We start from the raw sequence: 22,026 nt of genomic DNA, 5'->3' as shown, positions 1-22,026 counted from the left end.
TCTGTGTTAAACCATGTTCCTGTCGTCTAATAAACCTTCTGTTTTACTGGCTGGCTGAGAGTCACATCTGCCTGTGGAGTTGGGGGGCAGGATCCTCTGGCTTCCCCAGGACCCTGCCTGGGCGGACTCGCTATGGGAAGCGCACGGAGGGGCAGAGGATGCTGAATGCTCCGAGGTCAGACCCAGGAAGGTGGAAGCTGTGTGAGCTGTGTGTCCTGCAGACAGGCTGCTCAAAGAGAGGAGACTTCCCCAGAGTCCTGCCTGACTTCGTAGGGAGCCGTCCCAGAGCATCGCCTGGGGACGCCGTGACAGCTGGTGTTAGCGGTGGGATGTACTGCACCCCGCGGATGGCGCTTCCTGCAGTAAGTGACTGGAGATCAGTAAAACGAAGGGGGATTGACGAGGACCAGGCGTGCTGAAGGCTCAGAGAGGACCGGTTTTGGGGGGCGGTTAACCCCTGGGAGTGTGTGACCAGCGAGAAGGACTGTGCAGTAATGGGGTGACCTTGAGAAGGGCTGGCACACTAGGGGTTCTCCCTGGAAACCGTGGGGAGCTGAGAGCACACAGGCCTGTGAGTCCACAACAACTTGGGAAGAGTGGAGTGGTGGCCTGTCACTGTCTCCTTAAGAAGGACATTGTAACCCTGTGCAGAAAGAGAGGGTTGAGCATTGGAAAGTTCATCAAAGCACAGTTCATTGTGCAGCTAGAGTGACCGCCCTAAGGAGCAGATTCCTGACCCCAAATGGGGCTATAGCAGGATCTGGGAGCAGCTGGAGTGGGAGCCAGGCACCCCCAAGACTCCTGTCCCCGACCAGACGGGGGTCTTCACAATCGGGCTCCCCATCAGGGGATCCGAGACGGACGGGATTGGAGCTGAGTCCCAGAGAGCGAGAGGACCGTGAGAGCCAGCGAGAGCCCGAGAAAGAGCTGCAGAAGCAGCAGCAGCATGAGTTGGCGGTGGGGGAGCGGAGAGGCCTAGGGGGCCCCTCAGGGGTGAGTGGGGATAGACCCCGGGGGGCCAGTTCCGCAGGGAACCTCGAGACTAAATTGCTGCCCCTGGTTGAGGAGGGGGGGATGTGGATGCCACCTCACTGCCTTTGAGCAGGCTGGCGATTTGAACCAGGGGGACCCTGCGGAAAAGCCCCGGTGTCTAGCTCCCTTGCTGGGTCCCAAGGCCGTAGACTCCATCAGCCAGATGGGTGGGGAGGTGGACAGGCTCCCACTCCTGACCCCAACCTATATGTCTGTGTGGAAGGTGACGGTCAATGGGGAGACATTCCTGGGGTGGCGAGATCCTGGGACAGAGAGAACTGTTGTCAGGCCCTGGGTGGTGCAGCCTCAGATGCTGAGGGGCTGTGTGAGCTGGGTGAGGGTCCCAGGGATGAAGCCCCTCGCCCTGCCTATGGCCCAGATCCCTGTGCAGACCCAGGAGGGGTGGGGCTGGCTGGTCGTTGGGGTTCTCCAGGATACCAGCTGTGAGACCCTGTTGTGGGGTGACTGTGTCTCTTTGGGACAGGATCCAGGCCCTGCTCCTGTAACGGCCGAGGGTTTGAATTTGAATCCAGGGAACCAATCGGTGGAGAGGGAAATGGTCAGTGAAAATGCAGATGACCTGGCTGGCAGGGCGGGGAGCTGCTAGGCTCAGGCTACCTGCCTGCCTGTAACCAGAGCCCTGGACTCTGTGACAGCACGTCCCCACCCCAAGCCCCTACCCCAGGGCTGTGCCAGATCTGTGCCACCTGGGAACACCTTCACGTTGAAGGCATCCTTGGCTAGCCAGGTCAGTTGTCTTGCACCATGGCAGCCCCCCAAAGGGGCGGGGGCAGGACTGGGATCCGCGTGTGGGGATGGGGAGTGACTTGCTAGCTGATGAGGAGGTCACGCACACACAGATACAGCATTTTATTGAGTGCACAGGACAGAGGCTGCTCAGGGCGGGAGGAACAGATATCTTAAAGGGCTGCGGGCGCCTTACGGACAGAGAAGCCGGGCTGCGTCCCTCCCGTCGGGACCAGCTCACCCCTCACCCCAGAGCGCTCTCCTGGTTCCACAGAACTCGGTGCACGCCAGCTGGCATCCCAGGCTGCAGCTCCGATTCAGTGCCAAGTGACGTGGTGTGGCCCTCTGTTCCCTGCCCCACTCAGCCACAGATCAGAGATCCCAAGGCCAGAAGGGCCCCTTGTGACCGTCTCATCTGAGCCCCTGGATAGCATCCCTACCCATCGTTCCTAGAGCAAAGCTTTTGGAAAATCATCCAGTCCCCATTTCAAAATGGCAAATCTGCCACGGCCCTCGGCAAATTGTGCCAGTGGCTTGTTACTCGCCCCATGAAGAATTTACGCCTGCTTGCCTCCTGTCTGAATTTGTCTAGGCAGCACTGAGCTCCTCTCTGACCCTGCCCGGCATTCCCCCCACGGCGGTCTCTGAGGACGGGGGGCTTGGTCCAAATTCCCTACAGGGCGGGTCTTCACATTGCAGAACCCATGGCTGCAAAGGGCCCCTGGCTGGCGTCCGCTCAGAGCTCTCTCCTCTTCCCTGGGGAAGGGTGGAGGGAGGCCGTTGGATGGGGGGTGAGATTGCTGTACCTGTCCTCCGGAGAGACTTGACACGGCACGGTTCACCAGCACAATCAGTCCCGTATGTGAAGGACGTGAATTCCAACAGCAGGACCAGTGGGAACAGGACCTCGGCGGGGGAATCTCTGTCCAGTCCCGGTTCGAGGGAAGACTCGCTCAGTGCAAAGGCAGCTGTGTGTGCGCTGGGCAGAGGGTTAGGTGCAGCCGCAGGCGTCCACGATCATGTCGGGGATGTCGGTCTTGATGACGTTGCTGTCCTGGTTGTAGTAGAGCAGGGAGAGGGGCCGGCGGCTCGTGGGGACGCAGCAGGAGCTGACGGTGGCGTGCGCGTCGTTGGCCTTCATGAGATTCAGGATGGCTGTGTGGAAGGAGGAGGCCAGGCCGGGCATGCTGGCCACGTGAATGGGGCACTGCCCCGTGCAGTAGTTCATGTGGTAGCCCTCCGGCTGGATGATCCAGCCCTCCCAGCCGATCTCCTTGAAGTCAATGAAGAACTGCTTCCTGCAGCATGTCCGGGACTTGCTATTGCACTCGATGGCCCGGCGGCGAATCCGGTGTCGGGGACTGGCCCGGGCCGTGGCCACCATGAACGGCCAGTGAGACTCGCTGTTGCTGAGAAGCAGGGCAGGCTCCAGGCTTCCTTCAAGCTCCAGCTCTGCGGTTAGCCTCTGGCCGCCTTTGCTGAAGAAGCTCTGGACAGCTGCCCTCACCTCCACCGCGGCCCAGCCTCCCCGCTTCACCTCCAGCGGCCTCCTGCCAACCAGCGTCGGGTTTGCATCGCCCGGCTCGGACAACAGCAGCTTCGCCGTGAGCCTGCGCCCGGGGCCGCCGGGGGCTGCCAGGAACACGTACATGTTGGCGTGGAGGATTTGCACGCTTCTGCCGGCATCCTGGGTGAAGTGGAAGTGCAGACGCGTCCTGTTGGGAGCGGAGGGCCCTGCAGACAAAGCAGCAAGGGGGGGGGGGCATTAGGAAATGAAGCCCATGAGGTCTCCACGTTTACGCCGGGCTAGGCTGGCGTTAGAGGGGGGGCAGGAGTGCCCTTTCTATTGAGGATGGGGGGAACTGGACTAGAGGGAACAGGAGACCACTGCATTAATGTGAAACACAGCCCTGGGGCCATGGTGCGGGACTCCACCAACCGTGATATGCCACAGCTGGGGTGACCCTACGTTTTCCTTTGCCTCCAGACTTACCCCAGTGGTGAGCAGCAGAATCTAGGCTAGGCTGGTAATTCTGGTGTCCTGGTCAAATTCCTTTCCTAAATTCCCTTTGCTGGTCAAGCTGGAGAAAGATATGGGGCCAGATCCTCAGCTGGTGCCAAACCTCATTGACTTTAATGAAGCTACACTGACACCAGCTGAGGATCTGACCCATTTTCCACGTCCTGCTGCCTAAATCGCTGTGCTTTGTTACTGTGCTCTTTTATCCCACCCCAGAGGCAGCTGCATTTCAGCAGAGGATGATGTGATCCTTGTGTATGGCTGCTATTCCGAGATCCCCAGGAGACGCCGCCTAGAAATGGAAGATCATTGTTCTCCCGGCATTGCGGATCTAAATACAAAAAGAAAAATCCCTTTCTTTGCCTCTGGATCTAATCCAGAGGTGGGAAAACTATGGCCCGCGGGCCACATCTGGCCCGCGGGACTGTCCTGCCTGGCCCTTGAGCTCCCGGCCGGGGAGGCTCGCCCCCGGCCCCTCCCCTGCAGCCTCAGCTCACTGTGTCGCCAGAGCTCCGGGTGACGGGGCTGCGAGCTCCTGCCGGGCAGCGCGGTGGCGTGGCTGGCTCTGGCTGGGCGGGGCGGCTGCCAGTCCTGCTGCTCTGAGCAGCCTGGTAAGGGGGTGGGGGGGTTGGATAAGGGGCAGGGAGTCCTGGGGGGCAGTCAGGGGACAGGGAGCAGGGGGCGGTTGGATGGGGCAGAGGTTCTGGGCGGGGGCGGTCAGGGGACGGGGAACAGGGGGGGTTGGATAGGTGTGGGAGTCCGGGGGGGGGGGGCTGTCAGGGGGCAGGGATGTGGATAGGGGGTGGGGCTGTCAGGGGGCAGGAAGCGGGGGGGTTGGATAGGAGGTGGGGCCCGGGGAGGGTGGTTCGGGGCGGGGGGTCCCGGGAGGGGGCGGTCAGGGGACAAGAAGCAGGGGGGATTGGATGGGTGGGGAGTTCTGAGGGGGTCAGTCAGGGGGTGGGAAGTGGGAGGGGGCAGATAGGGGGTGGGGGCCAGGCTGTTTGGGGAGGCACAGCCTTCCCTACCTGGCCCTCCATACAGTTTTGGAACCCCGATGGGGCCCTGAGGCCAAAAAGTTTGCCCCCCCCCCCGGGCCGCTCTAGAGGATGGATTGAGGGGCTGGGCCATGGTGCATGTTCATTGCCTCCCTGCAGCCACATCTTTGTGCTAGGAGATTTTCTGGCCTGGCCTGGATCAGGCTACAACGGATTGCGGAGGAGCACCGTTCTGGGCCGTTTTCCTAACGCAGCGTGTCATTCCTTTGGCCAGCGGGCTTGCCTATCCCACACAGGCACGGGGCGTCCAGACCTGCCTCTGTGGGTGCACAGACACAATACCGCCGAGGCTCCCTGGCCAACAGCTCCTTCCACAGGCAAAGTGACATCCATGGAAAAATAGACACAAGGGCCGGGCCCGGCAGCCGTCTTGCTGGCTGCACTTCAGACACCTCTGTGCCCAGCCAAAACCATTACCAAGAGACTTCTGCGCCGGCCGTGGGCGGCCCGCTGGTGAGCTAAGCCGGCAGGTGCGAGTGAGTCTGTGGGTTGGAGCCTGCCAAGGAAAGCCCAGGGCTTTGGTGGTCTTCTCAGTCTGGGCCAAGCGAGCACTTGGCAGAGGGCTAGGGGGCACGGTGCTGGCTTTCACCGGACACACAGTCTTCATCTATAGGTGCTAAAGAGCTGATGGTGTTTTGAGTATATAATGGAAGGAGGCCGGGGGTGTCAGCCCCCGGGGCGCTGGCTAAATTCCCCATTGGAAAGTCGCTTGTTATTCCAAGCGCCTGGTATTTCAGCTGGATACATTGATCTTCACCTCCTCCACCTAAGAACCCTGTGGGTTAGTGCTGCTGAGGGAGAGTCTGGGCTGTGTTCCACCCCAAAAGTGGCTGAATTTCCATGGAAGGAGAAATTAATCCTGTTTTATACTGGGATATTGAAGGATAGGATCCCATAGCACTTTACAAGCTACTCAGCAATGCCCTCTGAAAATGGAGCTGCATCTGGGGTGGAACACGGCAGCTGTTGGACAGCGGCACTCCCCAGCCATCTAGCGCCCCCTGTGCTCTCTCCACAGAGTTACATTAGATCCTCTCCCGTCTAGCTTTGAGCTACCGGGTCAGAGGGATTTTCAAGTAGTTAATTTGTGACCCATTCCACCCCTCGATCCTTTTGAGCAGTACAATTGCCTCGCCAGTTCCCCGTGTAGTTGTGCGTTTGATTTTTCCTTCCTTAGTGAAGTACTTTGCCCTCTGGCCTTATCATAGAATCATAGAATGTGAGGGTTGGAAGGGACCTCGGGAGGTCATCTAGTCCAACCCCCTGCTCAAAGCAGGACCAATCCCCAATTTTTGCCCCAGATCCCTAAATGGCCCCCTCAAGGATTGAACTCACAACCCTGGGTTTAGCAGGCCAATGCTCAAACCACTGAGCTATCCCTCCCCCCTCAAATTGCATCTTGTTGATTTCAGATCAATCCTCTGATTTGTCAAGGTCATTTTGAATTCGAAACCCGAACGCCAAAGCTTGCAACCCCTCCCACAGTGATGTCATCCGCAAGTTGTAGGAGCATTCCCTCCGCTCCGTTACCGAAGTCACTGATGAAAATATTGACTAGCGCCAGACCAAGGGCTGAGCCCTGCAGGACCCTGCTAGATACTCTCCCCCAGTTTGACAGTGAACTACTATTATGTGTTTGTGGATGTAAGTGCTCGGGGGACTGATTTTTGTTCCTGCGCCCTTTTGGGGTTGCAATGGGGTAAAATGCCCTCATGCAGAGGCCCTTCTTGGCGGATGTCTCTGTCCCTCGCTATGCCCCTGCCGCACCCCTTGAGACACCCCGGGAGACCTTACAGACCTGGCTCAGCAAAGCTGAGAATCTCATACTCTTGCACATCAGTCTTGGGGCTCCGGTTTGGCATCTCCAACGTGATGCTCGGGTTCGTGCACCTGACACGTAGCCTCGCCAGAGCTGTCAGCAGGCCAGCGCTGGAGACCGGCTGGGTCACATTGGGTCGCTCCTTCAAATGCAGCTTGGAAAGAATCCTCTGCTTTGCTAGCTCAATGAGGAACGACTTCTGCACCTCTGGGTCCAGGGCTGCCATCTCGCAGGCAGGGCATCGACCTGCCCCGGGCTCGGCTACTCCGATGAGCATTAAAAGCAGGAGGGCTTGCACGGCGGCCATCTCCTTCTGATCCCCACAGGCAAAGAGCATCGGGAGCCAGCAAGCTGATTTCCTCGAACAGGGCAAGGCCTGGTACCACCACGGCAACGGAGCTGGGTTCCCGTCCGGAAAAGGAGCCCCACAAAGTCAGTGCCGGGAGGGTAAAAGCCACCGTGGAGGCTGCACTTCTGTGAGCTGATTTCACAGCTCCACTCCTGGATTACTGGGAAGCCGGTTCACTGCCTCTGACGCAAATATTGGCTGATCCCAGTGCAGATAAACTGTCCCTCTGATCCCACAAGAACGTTCCCACAGGACACAGATTTTGGAGATGTTAAGGTAGACCTGGGGGAGAGGTGCGTTTGGGGTCCTGCTGGATCTGGCTGGGTTTTGTGACTTAGTAGCCAAGATCAATTTAAAAAAAAAAAAAAAGGCTGAAAGCGTGGCTGATTTGGGACCGAACACAGGAGTCGGTGCGTAACTATTACATTTGTATCGGGATAGCGACTACAGGTGCCAGTCAGGTCAGGGCCCCATTGGGCCGGGCACTGCACAAATGCACATAGCCAGCGTCTGCCCCGAAGAGCTTGCAGTCTGGGTATGGCAAAGAGTAATTGGCAGGCAGCAGCTCCCAGCGTAGGAGAGCGAGGGGCTGTAGCTCGAGGAGAGGTTTCCCACATCTCAGGCTGGGTCTGCTTTGCAGTCTGTTGCTGGCACGACTACCGCGGTCGGGGGCGGGATGGGGTTGTGATCTGCGGCCGACAGAGCTGTGTTGCCAAAAGCCCCTAGTGCAGACGCAGGTGGCTAGACTGACAAGGGTACAAGCCGCATCCACACTAGGAGCGCTCTGCCAGGGCAGCATGCTGGTGTAGATACACTAGTGGAGCACGCCGAGCGCGGGGCCGTATCTACGCATCTCTGGCGCGGGTAGACGCTTCCTGCAACGATGCAGCAGGTCTTTCTGTCGCAGGCACCACCGACCTGGCTACGTCTACGCTGGGGCTTAGAGTCGCCTGGCTCCGGCACTCAGGGCTGTAAAGCTTTCACCCCCGGAGCGCTGGAGCTGTGTGGTAAACCAGGCCGAGGCCTCGGGCTGCGGCCGCCGGGACCGGCAGGGCAGAGGATTTCAGGTGGATGCCAACAACTACCTTTTGATTGGGGGGTGTGTGTGTGTGTGTGGGTGGGGATCAACCAGTTTTACCCAGCTGGCCTGGGGGCGGGGCAGGGCCTCCTCAGAGCTGGCGTAGTTTTTTCCATTGAAACACACTTCTGATAAAACACATTTTTCGTTTTGGTCAAAAATGCTCTTGGGTTTTTTTGTTGAAAAAATAAAAATGGAAACGGGGGCTGGGGCAGCAGGTGGTGTGGAGCAGGGGGGACTGGAGTAGTGGGGGTCAGGAAGTGGGGGCAAGAGTAGTGGTGGGGAGAGCTGGATGGATTGAACAGTGAGGGGCTGGATCAGTGGGCATGGGGGGCACTGGAGGCGGAACAGTGGGGGGGCTGCAGTGGGGGCTAAGAGCAGGGGGGTGGAACAGCGGGGGCTGAGAGAGCGGGGGGGCTGGAGCGGGGGGGTAGTAGGGTGGGGGGGCTGGAGCGGGGAGCTAAGAGAGCAGTGGATGGTGGAACAGTGGGGGCTGGAGCGCGGGCTGGGGGCTAAGAGAGTGGGGGGTGGAACAGTGGGGGGCTGGAGCGGGGGGACAGTGGGGGGCTGGAGAAGAGAGGTGGGGCAGGGGGTAGTGGGTTGGGGGGCTGCAGTGGGGGGCTAAGAGAGCGGGGGGGGAACAGTGTGGGGCTGGAGGGGGGCAGTGGGGGGCTGGAGAAGAGAGGTGGGGCAGGGGGTAGTGGGTTGGGGGGCTGCAGTGGGGGGCTAAGAGAGCAGGGGGAACAGTGTGGGGCTGGAGGGGGGCAGTGGGGGGCTGGAGAAGAGAGGTGGGGCAGGGGGTAGTGGGTTGGGGGGCTGCAGTGGGGGGCTAAGAGAGCAGGGGGAACAGTGTGGGGCTGGAGGGGGGCAGTGGGGGGCTGGAGAAGAGAGGTGGGGCAGGGGGTAGTGGGTTGGGGGGCTGCAGTGGGGGGCTAAGAGAGCGGGGGGGGAACAGTGGGGGGCTGGAGGGGGGCAGTGGGGGGCTGGAGAAGAGAGGTGGGGCAGGGGGACCCGGGGCGGGGGATAGTGGGCGGGACCGGAACACGTGTCGGGTCTGGCCTTGGGGGTGGGGCCCGGCTCGGGGGCGGAGCCACCCCCGCGCATGGGCACTGCGGGCGCTCAGCGGGACTGGGCCGCTCCCCCGCCCCCTCCCTTTAAGGTGGTGCGGGGCCGGCGGGCTCCGCCCCTCCGGGCCGGCAGGGGCCGCTGTGGGGCGCGTCTCGCGGTTGCCCCTGGCAACGCGGCCCGGGGTAGGCGGGCGGGGCCCCTGGGGCGCGGCGCGTTGACGCGGGGCCGCACGTAGCGGTGACGCAGCGCGCACGCCGGCTGGGGGAGGGGCCAGCAGCTTCTTTCCTTTTTTTTTTCTTTCTTTTTTTTTCTTTTCCTCCTTTTCGGTTTTTTTCCTTCTTTTCTTTTCTCCGCCCGCCCCCGGCCCCCCCCGGCCCGGCCCCCCCCGGCCCCTGGACCCCCCCCCCGCTTCGACCCCCCCCGCCTCGAGGAGGGGCCCGGCCCCGCTCGGCAGAACCCCCCCCCGGCGGCAGCGGAGACCCGAGACGGAGGGGGGGGGACAGACCCCCAGGGTAAGTAAGGCTCTTCCCCTCCCCCATCTTCTGCCCCGCGGGGGGGTCTCTTGGGAGGGGGTTTATTACCCGCCCCCTCAGGGGGTGGGAAGGGGCTAGACCCCCCCTCCCCCAGGTGGGGGGCGGGGCGGGGGCGGGGCTTAGCAGCCCCCTAAGTTTGGCGCTTGGAAGGGAGGTGAGGGGCTTTATCCCCCCCCCCTTTGGAGTTGAGAAGTTTGGACCCAGATGGGGAGGTGGCCAGGAATTGCCCCAGCCCCCTTCCCTGGCTGGGGACGGAGGGCAAAGCCCCCCCACTTCCCCCGCTCGGGGGGGGCCCAGCCTGGGACAAGGGGCAGGTGAGACCACAGGTGCGGGGTCGGAGCCGGACTCGTTCTGCTGCCTTCCAGGCCCTTGGCCCTCCCTGCGGTCCGGCTGCTTCGCCTCTCTGCCCCTCGGCTTGCGGGGAGCCCGGAGGGGCCCCCGGGGGCTGCGCTGTTTCTTGGCTGAGGTTCTTGTCGGGGGGCGAATTGGGGGCGGGGGGTGTCTCTCGTCTGCCAGCTTCCTGAGGGTCCCCCGTTGTTCCGAACGTCCCAGGCGCGGGCCCGGCGGGTGGGTCTCCGGCTTCGCTGGCCACTGGCAACTTCTGCAGGAGCCAGGAGCCAGCAGGAGGCTTGAAAGGCCTCATGTGGTGCCAGCGTGTTGGGGAGCTTGTCACTGGCCACCTGCATATGCCAGTCTGCCGGCGGTATTGTGTGACCAGCGTCCCTGGGAGTCCGAGGTAAAGGGACGTGTCCAGGTGAGATCTGAGAGCTTCTGCAAGGCCCAAAGTTTGTAATAACGCGTGCGTGTGGGGGGGTGTGTGTGGGGGGCCTCTTTCATCTCAAAGAGAGAGATGAAAGATTGTGAAGTGTGATGAGATCTACTGATGAAAAGCGCTCTGTAAGAGATAGGAATTATTGTTATTTATTGTTACTCACAAACTACCTGCATGCAGCACTTACAAAAGGCAGCCAGCAGCCACCTCTGGACTGGAGGGCGGCAGCTGGCGATATGGGGAGAGGAATTCTGGGCCTGGAAATGGGAGCAAACACCTGCTCTTCTGAAAAGCATGACGGGATCTTTTATATCCTTACAGAACAGGGCCTTTGCTTTTAAGAGCTCCTCTGAAAAACACAAATACAGTAAACTTCCTGGGACGTGGTTTGTTTGCCATAAGGCTGAAGAGCAGGAGGGGCCCGTGGGCTACGTTCTATAGTTCATCGTCCTCTGTCTGACCATCTCCGGATGCTTCAGGGAAAGTTGCAAGAAGTCCCTTAATTATGGAATAAGGTGCTCAAAAGGGATGTTTCATCCAAACCACTATCAGTTAGCCATTGTCTTATGCCCTGAGTCAGCTTTTTATCCCTTACAGTATTTGTTTAATATCGTGTTTAATGTAACTTGCTATTTTCACTATCCATATCCAGTCCTCCTTTGAATCCTGCTATGAAGATCTTTTGGCAGTGAGTTTTGCAGGTGGCATATACAAATTTTCATTTGATCAGTCTGAAATTCATTGCCTTTCAATTTCATTGGATATGTCCCAGTGATCTCGTGTTAGGAGAGGGTAGACAGGAGCCCCTGTATCATGAGTTATTTTATGAACCTCTATCACACCCTCTTCTGTCCTGTCATCTCTTGAACAGTCCCCATCTTCTGGGGAAGTCTTCCCAGGCATCTGGTTGTTTTTGAGGCCTCTCTCTGAACTGCTTCCATGCCAATTTTGAGATAGGGTGACCAGAACTGAGCCTGGGGATCTGAGGCCCAAACCACTGAGCCAGTCTCTATGGTTTTATGTGGGTCTCGGCAATCCCCAAGCTTGCAGAAACTTCTTGTAGAAGGCCAGTTGCCCTGGGCTGTCCAAAGAGTGTCCACGCTCCATTTACGGTGAGTGTCATGCTGGCTGCTGGAATGATGGGCCAGGCTCTAGTGATATCATGGGTGGACTATTGCCACAGGATTGCAGTCTCTTCATGATACGGGGTAAATTTGATTTATGCCCCCTCCTTTCCTTTATTTCTCCTGTATTGTACCTTAATGTGGTTTGCCTAGGCGCCTAGCTGCAGCGAGAACACCTTGTGCTGGCATTCCCTCATGGCTTGCAAGCAAAATAGGGCCTGGCCAGTGCGTGGGAGAAGCTGCAGGGGCTTGCAGATAGTAGATTTGGTGATTGTTAGATGTACTTTTCCCTCCGAATTTGGTCCTGAACCAGTGCCTCTGCCTGGTGCTGGGGAGCTGCTGAAGGGGCTATGAAACTAATACCAAAATTTTCAAAAGTGACTAATATTTTTGGCTGTCTGGCTTGAGACAGGCACTTCAAAGGGGCCTGACTGCCATGGAATGGGTGCTCAGGACTTTCCAATAATCAGCACTCTTTACGGTGTTTCAAGTTGGGCTTCCAGAAATTAAGGCCGTAATCATTGTAACTCGCTTCTGAAAAGCTTGGCCACAGCCATTTGTGGCCTTCAAAACTCCTGTGGATGGTATGGCACTCCCCCTACCCCCTGAATATGGGATGTTGAGCTCTGCGTCTTGACCAGATTCCAGTGCAGGTAATTAGACTTGATTCTCGTTCACTTCCTGGCCTAAACGGTCTTGTACCATTGCTGTGGGCTGTTAAATGGGTGCTGTGTTTGGTTCTCAAGATGGCTGCATTTCAGTGGGGAGTGACGTGTGATCCCTTTGTTATACCAGCATGCAAACCACCTATCTGATCTCAAGGCCTTCTGTAGCGTGCTCCCATTTCTGTAGGTGTTTATGCTTAGCTTAGTGTTTGATCTAAGGGCTGGTCTATAGTGAAAACTGACCTTGGCAGACCTCAGTGTCTCAGGGGTGTGAAGAATCCATGTGCCTTACAGACGTAGCTACTGCCCCTTGGGAAGGTGGATTAACTACAGTGACGAGGGAACCCCTCCCATCGCTGTAGTGAGTGTCTACACCAGTGGTTCTCAACCTGTTTACCATTGGGGACCGCATAAGCAGCGCTCTGTGTTATGTGGGCCGCATCCACATATACTACCTGTATGGCCCTGAGCAGGTCACGTGAGCCGCAGCCGTGTGCTGATTGGGTGGCGGGTTGAGAACCACTGGTCTACACGGAAGCTCTATGGCTGTACTGTTTTAAGTGGAGATGTAGCCTCAGTGTATGAAAGGAAGTATGTAAATGTAAATTTGCTGCTTTTCTCATTAATTTAAATGTTAAATGCCTGAGTTCAGAGCATTCCTTTGAGCTGGCTGCTCCCTAACTCCTTCGGGGGGGATTGGAAAAATGCCATCATTTCTAAGGAAGTTGCATGAGAATGGGATCCCCCCAGCACTCTTCGCGTAGCTGTCAGCTCTTTGAGGCTGTATCTGGGCTGGTTTGTAGCATCTTGCAGTCCCATCCTCTCCCCTCATTCTAGTGTTCTTGGACTGCTCGGTGCTGTCTCTTTCTTGCTTCATCTTTCCCCTGTCTGCCTCCCAAGGAAGGGTCCAAGGTCATGACCTCCTTGGCAGGCAGGGTGACTCAACTGCACTTTGTGTGAATCTTTTGGCGGTGGGGGCAGGAGCAGTGTCTTCCACCGTGGGCTGTGCCACAGACCTGGGTTCTTTCCTCCTCCACATGGCTGGTTGCAACTCTTCCTACGAGCTTGCTGGGAAGCAGGAGCAATACAAGACTCATGGCCCTGTGAGTTATCTCGTTCCTCCAAAGGAAGCTTCCATTGTTCTTAAGACCTCTGATCCCCAGGGCTTACTGAGTGGTCTGGTATTGGGGGACAGGGGAATTCTTTGAAGGAGCAGGATCTTTAGGATCTTTCCTTGGGATCCAAGGAGCAACCACCACCGGGGACATATTTCCCTGTAGACTGACTCTGGTGTACCTAGAAGGGGAGCAGCACCTGGGAGACAAGGGGGAGAATTAAATAAAGGCTGCAGAACTAAAGATTTAGTACTCACCCCCAGGTTGCTCCCATGTTTGGGAGAATGTAACTTTTTTCCTGCCTACGCCATTCTTTGGTGAAGATCCCATACGCGACTGATGCACCTGGGAATTCTTCTCTTTTGTCGCTCTGGGGAGCAGTGTTGGTGTGTTTCAGTCCCCAGCCCATCTGCCAGAAATGAAACGGATGAGCACACGTCTGTGTCTGCAAATCAAAACACAGCTGGCCGAGCTACTTTTAGGCCTCCCAGCCTTCATGCTCCTTTAACCGTTCTCCGTGTAAAGAAATTCCACCAGTGGTTGGCCTTGGTTCAATCCTCCTTGTCTCTGACGCCAGCTGAAGTGGTCTTGTTGCACCTGTTGCCTTCACGGCTGGGAATTCAGCCTACATTTTCAGTCTCTCTCTAAAAATTCAGGCCTGCTTTCTCTAATCATTTAGAATAGTTAAGATCCCTCACTGCTTTATTCACTCCCCCCAGATCCATTCTGCTTTTTCTGCCTAAGTTCTGTCAAGTATGAATGACATAACTTCCCTGCCTCTCCTCTTAAATTCATGTTGGCAATCCTTAATTAAGTCATAGCTGTGAGTGTCCCCAGTACCCTCCTTCAGAGCTAAGCTAGCAATTTGGTAGTTTGCAGCCTATTTGCCTAAATCCTTTGTTAAATAGAGATGTTCTCTCAGGGTCTCAGCACTCTGTCTGCGCCTCCTGTATTTTCAAAGAGCTGTTAAATGTATTTGCTGAAGATTTCCCATCTCTTCAACAGCCTCCTTTGGAATGCAAGGGTGGATTCCATCTGGATCTAAAGTCCGGGCAGCTTTCAACTGTTCTCTCTTCCATTAAAAAAAGAGAGTTTAGATGCTGATGAAAGGTGCTAGGTTGACAGCTCTGAGTTACTCTGGCTACTGAACTGGCACAGCCTTGGTGTATTTGAGTAGCAGCTTCACCCACCAACAAACCAGGACTCCAGATTTAGGGGGCCTGTCGGAGCTAAGGGGTCAGTCTCTTGGCCAGTTCAGCCACTGGCTTATCTGAGGCTGCTAGCTGTGATGGTAGATTTCTGTGGTGGGGGCACCTGTCCCTAGGAGCTGCATTGAAATTCTCTAGCTCCTTCCGTGCAGGCCACCACATGGCCATTAGAAAAGAAAACATGCCACTCCTTGGATTTGGTTCCCCAGAGGTGAAAAGGGCTGTATCCCATTTCCTGACTCCTTCCGCTCCCCAGCCAAGACCTGGGGCTGGATTGGAACCAGGTGCCCTAGAGGTGAGTAGCATATGGAGCTTATCCCTATCGGCCGTCTGTCCCCTCATCATCAGATGTTGCTGTTGTATTCGTCAATTCCGTTTGCTGCATGAACACTGAGACAAAATGCCAAGCTATTTAGTAACCTAGGACAATAGTTCAGTAAACTGCTGTCCTCCCATCTGGGGTCTTAGTAAGTATTGTTCACTAAGATCTCTGAGGTCTGAAGGTTGGAATGAATGGCTGGAATCCTGCGTCCACCCCAGCCTATCCCGCAGCGTTCCTGTGTTATCCCAGTGGAATATCCAGTCCCATTTCCCCCTTATCGATTGATCACCTGGCTGATTATCAGATGCACGGTGTGCTCACTGGCTGAGTCTTCGAGGATGTCTCTGTCCTTCGTCCCCGGGAGACATTCTTGACTCTTGCCTGGTGGGCAAAGATGGACGTGATTAAAGATACACCAGCCCAGTTCTGCCATCTCACTCTTGGGCCCTGCCCAGGTACTGGCAATCCTTGCAGGGGAATGAGGCAGCGAAGAAACCAGTTCAGGACCAGAAAGGTCAACAATATTTTTTTTTTTAAAAATTCTGATAATCAGATAAAATTGGGTCAGTCTACCTGCATTTACTCAGGAGGCCCTCCCCTGTTATGAATGATTTATTTGTTCGGTAGTAACATCCAGGAGCTCCGTTTGCATGGCGGTGGAGGGGTGTCACGCTCTTCCAAGCTCCCCCTCCGGGGAGGTGCCGCTCACAGCAGATTGTGCAGAGCATGCAGCTCTCGGCTGGGCTCCTCGGTGGGCTGGAGTGTGTCTGTCGGGTTGCTGTGTTCCTTGTGCGTGGCTCCTTCTTGAGTGTGGAAGAGAAATAAGTGGTGGATGCAAATGGAGTAGCTGAGGAGTCTCCCTTGTCTTGCTTACATGAGGAATGAAAGAGCTCCCTGTGTTGGCAATGAAATGGTCTTCACTGGGCATCTTGAGTTTATCCCTCACTGTGCTGAATGGGGGGCCCTTCCTACCTCGCCAAGCTGTCACCCAGGCTCTCTGCAGACCTCTCTGGTGCAGCGTTTCTGGATTGGTTACACTTGGCTCTTATTTTTGACCTGTCCTTTGCTGCCATTCCAGCAGAGATGCATGTGCATTTGTACCAGTTTAGCTGGAGGTGTGATGTTGCACCCGATTTAGTTAAACCAGCGCTGTCTGCGGCCGACATTGACTTAAACCTGTCTCACTTCACCTTAAGAGATGGGAGCTAACCCTGTGTAAAGGGAGACATCTACACAGCAGTTAAACACCAGCAGCTGGCCTGGGTCAGCTGTCTTCGGCTCAGGCTGTGGGGCTGTAATATTGCCATGTAGACATTCAGGCTCAGGTGGGGGTCCCAGAGTTTGGGCTCCAGCCCAGGCCTGAATGTCTATACAGCAATTTTTAGCCCTGCAGCCCGAGCGCTGCGAGCCCAACTCAGCTGGCCCAGGCCAGCTGCAGCTGTGCAGTGGGTGTTTATTCCAGTGTAGATGTACCCAGGGGGGCTTGTCCCTTTAAGGGCCAGGAGGCCTGGGGCTAGCCAGCTCTGTTCAGTCCGCCCACTTATGCTGTCAGTAACTGCATCTTAGCTAGAGGGGGCGGAACAGACTGGGGCTGGGTGACAGCCTGAAACACCTGGGCCTCACGAAAGGCCTGAGAAGAATCAGAGAAGATCAGGGTTGGAAGGGACCTCAGGAGGTATCGAGTCCAGCTCCCTGCTCAAAGCAGGACCAACCCCAACTAAATCATCCCAGCCAGGGCTTTGTCAAGGCCGACCTTAAAAACCTCTAAGGAAGGAGATTCCACCACCTCCCTAGGGAACCCATTCCAGTGCTTCACCCCCCTCCTAGTGAAAGTGTTTCCTAATATCCAACTGTAAACCTCCCCCACTGCAACTTGAGACCATTGCTGCTTGGTCTGTCAAGACTGTTGCAGGAGTAGCTCCAGGAAGCAAGCGTGGCTCCTGTGGAAGGGTCTGGAGAGGGGCTGAGACAGGGAAGGAGCCTGGGAAGTCAAGGCTCTATCCCCGAGCCAGAGAGCGAGATTGAAAGGCAGCCCGGAAGGTGATGGGTGGGCTGGCTGGAGAGGAGCCCAAGTATGACAGAACCATCTTTTTTGTGTGAACTTTTATTTGGACTTTTGTTACCCTGTAAGGCGTCCGAACTTGACGTAACTTAGGCAGAGGGCGAAGTCCTGGACAGAGACAGGACATCGCAGGGTCAGAGGGGCGATCTCCAGGGGGTGCTGAGGCGAAGAGTGGAACACTAGGTTTAAGCGGATGCAGTGCCAATCCTGGTTTAGCTAACAGGGGTGTGATCCCACCCCTTTAGTTCAGCTGGTGCGGGTTTGCAGGTCTTGCTCTTTTACTGGAGAAGAGGGGGGTGTTGTATGTTGTGTAAATAAAGCAAGTGACACTGAGGATGTACCTAAACCTGGCATGGCCGATTTCTCCTCCTTGGGCAGCCGACGCGCAAGGCTCTGGAATTCTGCTGCCGGTCGTCAGCATGGCGGGTTCGGGGAGGGCTGGGCTGGGCTGGGCTGTCTGAAGAAGGAACAACAGTATTGCTTAAAATTCAGTATAAATTAAACAAATGTCTGTTGTTGGTGGCACTCCAATCGAGCTACCATGAGTTGGCCGATGTTCTCAAGGCTCCCCACCCAACATTGCAGTGACTAAAGAGGGATGTGTCCTGCCCCTAGGCAGTGGGGCATCTGGGGAAGGGAGGTTGAGTGCTGGAGGCCCTGGGGGGTTGCAGAGTGAGCCCACCCCATGCTCTCCCTACAATGATGGCTGTGTTGGATCTTAAGGCTCCTGTCCTGTGGGGCTGGCTGGGCTCTACTCCCCACTCTGCAGGCTGCAGCCTGGCACACAGGGTCACAGTGCCACTCAGGTTTGGCCCATCTCCCCAGTGCAGGGTGAGGGTGGCCAGGCCAAATGTGACTGAGTGATACTGTGATCCTGTGTGCAAGGTGGCAACACCACTTACTCAGATTTGATCTGGCTGCCCCCCTGTCAAGGGGGGCTGGGCCAAACCTGAGCAGTACTGTGAGCCTGGGGCGCTGGTGAGCAGATTACAGCAGTGGGAACAGGGAGCCCAGCCCAGCCAGCCCCGGGCAACAGGAGCGACTTCAGCTGAGATAGGGGGTTTGGGGATCATAGCGGGACAGTCCTGTGAGATTTGGGACTGTTGACAGGTACGCCAAGGTGCCGCAGCAGCAGTGTCTTGAGGAGGGATTGGGAGGAGTAGAGGCCAACAGACCTATGGGGTCAGTTCAGGGAGTAAGGGCAATGCACAAGAGAGTGTGGAGAGGCTTGTGGGAGAAGCAGACAAACCTGGTTGGGGCTGGCCTTGCTGGCAAAGCAGAGGGATGGTGGATCAGAGACCGTCTCTCTCTGTCTTTAGCCTGCACTGACTGTCACGTTCCCCACCGCCTCTGGCTTCTCTCCATGATATCCAAATCCCCTCGTCTGCCTGCACATGCTTTGAGTTCCCCTTATAATAGCGATGCCATTTGTGCTGCTATATTTAAGGTTGTGTCATCACTTCCATTATAAGACCCTCTTTTCAGGGGGAGGTTTATAATTCAACCATTAACAGAAATCTGGCTGTGGAGTTGTAGTCAGCCTGGGAGCGTACGTTCAGCTCTGAAGTTTGTTTTTATATTATTTTACAAGTGTGATGGGTGAAATCCTGGCCACTCTGATGGCAGCTTTGCCATTGTCTTCAGTAGAGTCAGCATTTCACCTAGCGCCTTTTAAAATTCTGTTCCCTTTTCTAATATTTATGGCTCTCTTAATACGATGGGCCAGGGACTCGCAGGTCAAGGGAAGAGTCATTTGAGAATTACAGACCAAAGTCATTTGGGCACCATCTATTTTCACCTAGTGGCAGGGGAAGAATCTAGGACACTTTCATGCAACAATTTTGGGGGTCAGTTTGACTTAGGTAGAGAATTTGGGGGATAGTGTGGGCATAGATACTGTGTGTGCGATTACACATGTACGCTATATGTGTGCTTGCTTGTGTGTGTGCGTGCGTGCAGTATTTAATGACCTAATTCTCATTATTTAATCATGAACTTTGAATAGCTCAATATGCATTTTAAGAAACTGTAATTTTTTTTTTTTTTTGAACATCAGAATTCCTTTTTTTTTGGCTTCCTTCTCTTTGCTCGTTCTTACACCTACTCTGGGCATGTCTATGCATGAAAGATGCATACATTTTAACGTGATTTTATACCTGTTTAGTTAAACTAATGCAAAGGGCTGGACATTCATTTTACTTTAAGCCAGGCTTATTGCTGTTTAGCTTAAGTCAGTTAGGAAGGGGGCTTCAGATAAACTGAAATAAGGGATTTTGCCACCAGTTTAACTAAGGGCTTGTTAACATGAGATAATTGCTCTGATTTAATGTATGTTGTTTTTTAAACCAGTGTAGTTAATCTGGTGCAGAAGGCTGTGTGGATGTTCCCAATTAGTGTAAGAGTGTCTTATTTGGCTTAGTTAAACCTGTTCCTAATTGGTCAAGGCTCTGTCTTCACTGTAAAAAAAACTCACGTTTTTACATTGAGATTGCTAACTTGCTGTAAAATCCCACTGAAGGCAAGGCACGGGTAGTTTTTACCTTGATGTAGCTAGTTAAGGTCAATGTAAAACATGCCTGTTTTGTTCCAGTGAAGACCTTGACAAAAACGAAACTGAAATAAGCCACTCATACTGAAATCAGTGTCCACACAGCCTCTTCTGCTGGTTAAATTCAAACCGTAAGTTCAACCCATGCAACATCTTCATGTAAACCGGACTTCTGTCTCTTTCTCCCTTTCACTACTCACAGTTTCTGTACTGATGTAGCTATATTGGTAGAAAAACTCTATAAACAAGCCTTTCTGTTCTCTGCTCTGCCTTTCTCTCTTTCCCCCAACTCTCCCTCCCCACCTGGTGGTCCCCCCCCACCATTCCCCTTCTCGCTGTATTCTGTTTCCTCTAACAGCAAAGTAAAATGTGATAAGATTATGATCTCCAAACAAGCAGCTTCTGAGTTTGTGGTCCGTGTCAATTTTCATTGCTATCCACAATGCAGAGAGGTCTAACAGAAATTAAACTGGCTGAAGCATCCTGTGCAGGAGGTTTCAGAGGTCAAGATTTCTTGTAAATTTCAATTTGCAAATGGGGAGCCACTGCGACATAAAATTTTAAATGTTACCTGGCACTACTAACAGTGGGCAAGAGGTTCCATAGAACCGTAACTGAGTATTTACTGAATAAGAGGATATGCATTAAAAATGGTGTCTCGGAAGAGTTTCTAGAACTACCTGCCATTTTTTTGAATACCTCCTTCAGTGCGACTGGCTGTGAGAGCCTCTATTTTCATGGTATTTCCCCTCAGGAAGTCCCATCCGGTGATGCAGTTTTAGAGGCAGGAGATGCAGATTGGCATTTGAATGCAGGAACCTTTTCAGTTTTTTTTAATTAGCTAAAAATAATCTCTAATTAATATAAAACAAATATTGCCAGCATCATAAGACTCTGGTCTTTTCCACACATGCAGATGTTGAGCTGCATTTCCTGCCACTGATGATTAGTATTTATTTGTCCTAGTGCCTAGAGGCCCCTGCAGAGATCGGGGCACTGTTATGCTAGGTACTGGTCAGACATGTGGTGCCAGAGTCCTTGCCCCAAAGATTTTACAGTCTAAACAGAGAGAGGATGAGAGGAGGATTTGTTTCCCTTATGTTACAAAAGGGAAACTGAGGCCAGGAAAGACTAAATGAGTTGCCCGTATTCATACAGGAATTTGTGGCAGAGCCATGATTTGAATCCAGATCCCATGAGTTTCAGTCCAGTGCTGTAACGACACGACAGTGCGATCAGATTGCTGAGACAGGTACCCGCTCGATAATTAATCTTACTTCTGTTGGACACATCCAGGTTGTTTTTAGTGATCTGTAGTTAGATGCAGTGACTAGAATTTCTTTTACAAGATACTGGGGTTACTCCATTAACACCATGCCTGGAGTGTCGCCTGTTGATGTGAAATTTCATCTTCCAGCTTCATCCTTTCTGTCTGATACACCTCCCAGCTTCAGGCACCTGGGACCTGTTCACCTGGTCCAGAAGCACAGAAAAGCTCTTACTGCAAAGTCCCATACGATATGTTTGCGTTCTCGCATTAGCATAAAACTGTGCACTGTTTGTTGAAAGCTTGCTAGAAAACATTTACATTTTGTAGTCTAAAGACAGAGAGCAAGAAGGATTCTTAGGGAGGCAATCTGTAGGCACAACCACTGGGGAGGATGTGGAGAGTGTGTTCCCCCCCCTTTCTACTCTCCTGATGCCATCATCCCTTTGGCCCAGGCACCCCCGTTCTACCTTTCCCTCTCCATCACTTTTTTTTAAGAGGTATCAAGTTGGGCTCTCAAAATAACTAGTCTCTTTTGTAAATCTTGGCCTAGTGCTTTATGTTTTGAGTAGCAGTCTGGGCATGTTTGCTGAGAACAGCCGTGGTAACGGATAACTCCGCTGATTCTGAATGTGGTCGCTCAGTAGGGGAAGTTGCTGTCGTTAGATTTTGGGGCTGTATTCAATATTTTATATTGGTCCAAAAGAAGAGTAGAAAATATTAATGAACACTGTATACAGTAATATGGTCATTTTTACCTGTTTATTATCGAATATGTTAATTGCACCCATCAGTGAAAGGGCAGCTCCTGGAGTTCTATTTTAGTTTAAATCCATTTCTGAAATGGCGCTAATTCACTTGGTGCAGTGTCCCTGTCAAAACCGGGAAGAGTAGAGAATTCTTCGTTCTACTTTTTTTTTTGAATGACCCTGGCTATTGATCCATGTTAGAGTTCCCTAGCTAGGCAGATCATTGGTTTCCGGGGGAGCTAAAATCTTGAGCTAGAAATGATTCTACCAAAGAAGGGTTTATTTTTGTTCTCTGGGGGCTGAAGCTTTAATAAGCATGGGTCTGATCCGGTGCCTGTTGAAATCAAGACAAAGCTCCCCAGTGGCCGCAGGGTCAGACCCTATAACCTGTTCTTCAGAGCCCAAAGCTAATAAAAAGACAGAAGGCATTCAGATTTCTTTGCTTGCTAGCACAGTCCCAGAAGTGGATTTGCAACTTGGCTGGAAGTAAGCT

General features: G+C 54.3%; 2 protein-coding genes across 8 annotated transcripts in view; one reads left to right on the top strand and one right to left on the bottom strand.

Annotated features, from left to right (window-relative positions):
* The window catches only part of R3HDM2 (R3H domain containing 2), a 218,916-nt gene that overhangs the window by 102,992 nt on the left and 93,898 nt on the right, over positions 1-22,026 (top strand). For 2 of the 7 annotated variants that reach the window (XM_073319347.2, XM_073319345.2), the window contains exon 1: positions 9,602-9,680. The exons of 1 other annotated variant lie outside the window; for it this stretch is intronic. The gene's annotated coding sequence lies outside the window, so the exon portion shown is untranslated. Of the gene's footprint in view, positions 1-9,412; positions 9,681-10,372; positions 10,456-22,026 lie in introns of those variants that run through there. 4 more of the 7 variants (XM_073319354.2, XM_073319344.2, XM_073319343.2 and 1 more) reach the window with 4 other exon arrangements.
* LOC140900792 (inhibin beta C chain) lies at positions 1,879-7,192 on the bottom strand. Its single transcript, XM_073318623.2, has 2 exons — positions 6,653-7,192; positions 1,879-3,513 (listed from the first exon to the last, which is right to left on the bottom strand). Exons 1-2 carry the CDS (start codon positions 7,008-7,010, stop codon positions 2,771-2,773), a joined length of 1,101 nt encoding a protein of 366 aa, XP_073174724.1. The 5' UTR covers positions 7,011-7,192; the 3' UTR covers positions 1,879-2,770.

This window comes from Lepidochelys kempii, chromosome 20 (genome assembly GCF_965140285.1).
Source record: "Lepidochelys kempii isolate rLepKem1 chromosome 20, rLepKem1.hap1, whole genome shotgun sequence".
NCBI lineage: Eukaryota > Metazoa > Chordata > Testudines > Cheloniidae > Lepidochelys > Lepidochelys kempii.
This window is presented reverse-complemented; position numbering and strand designations above follow the sequence as displayed.

Bases quoted from the DNA above. Each gene is read 5' to 3' on its own strand.
- LOC140900792 (XM_073318623.2), bottom strand. From the start codon at position 7,010: ATGCTCTTTGCCTGTGGGGATCAGAAGGAGATGGCCGCCGTGCAAGCC. The intron at 3,514-6,652 runs GTCTGTAAGGTC...CTTTGTCTGCAG, and splicing joins TCTCAGCTTTGCTGAGCCAG to GGCCCTCCGCTCCCAACAGG.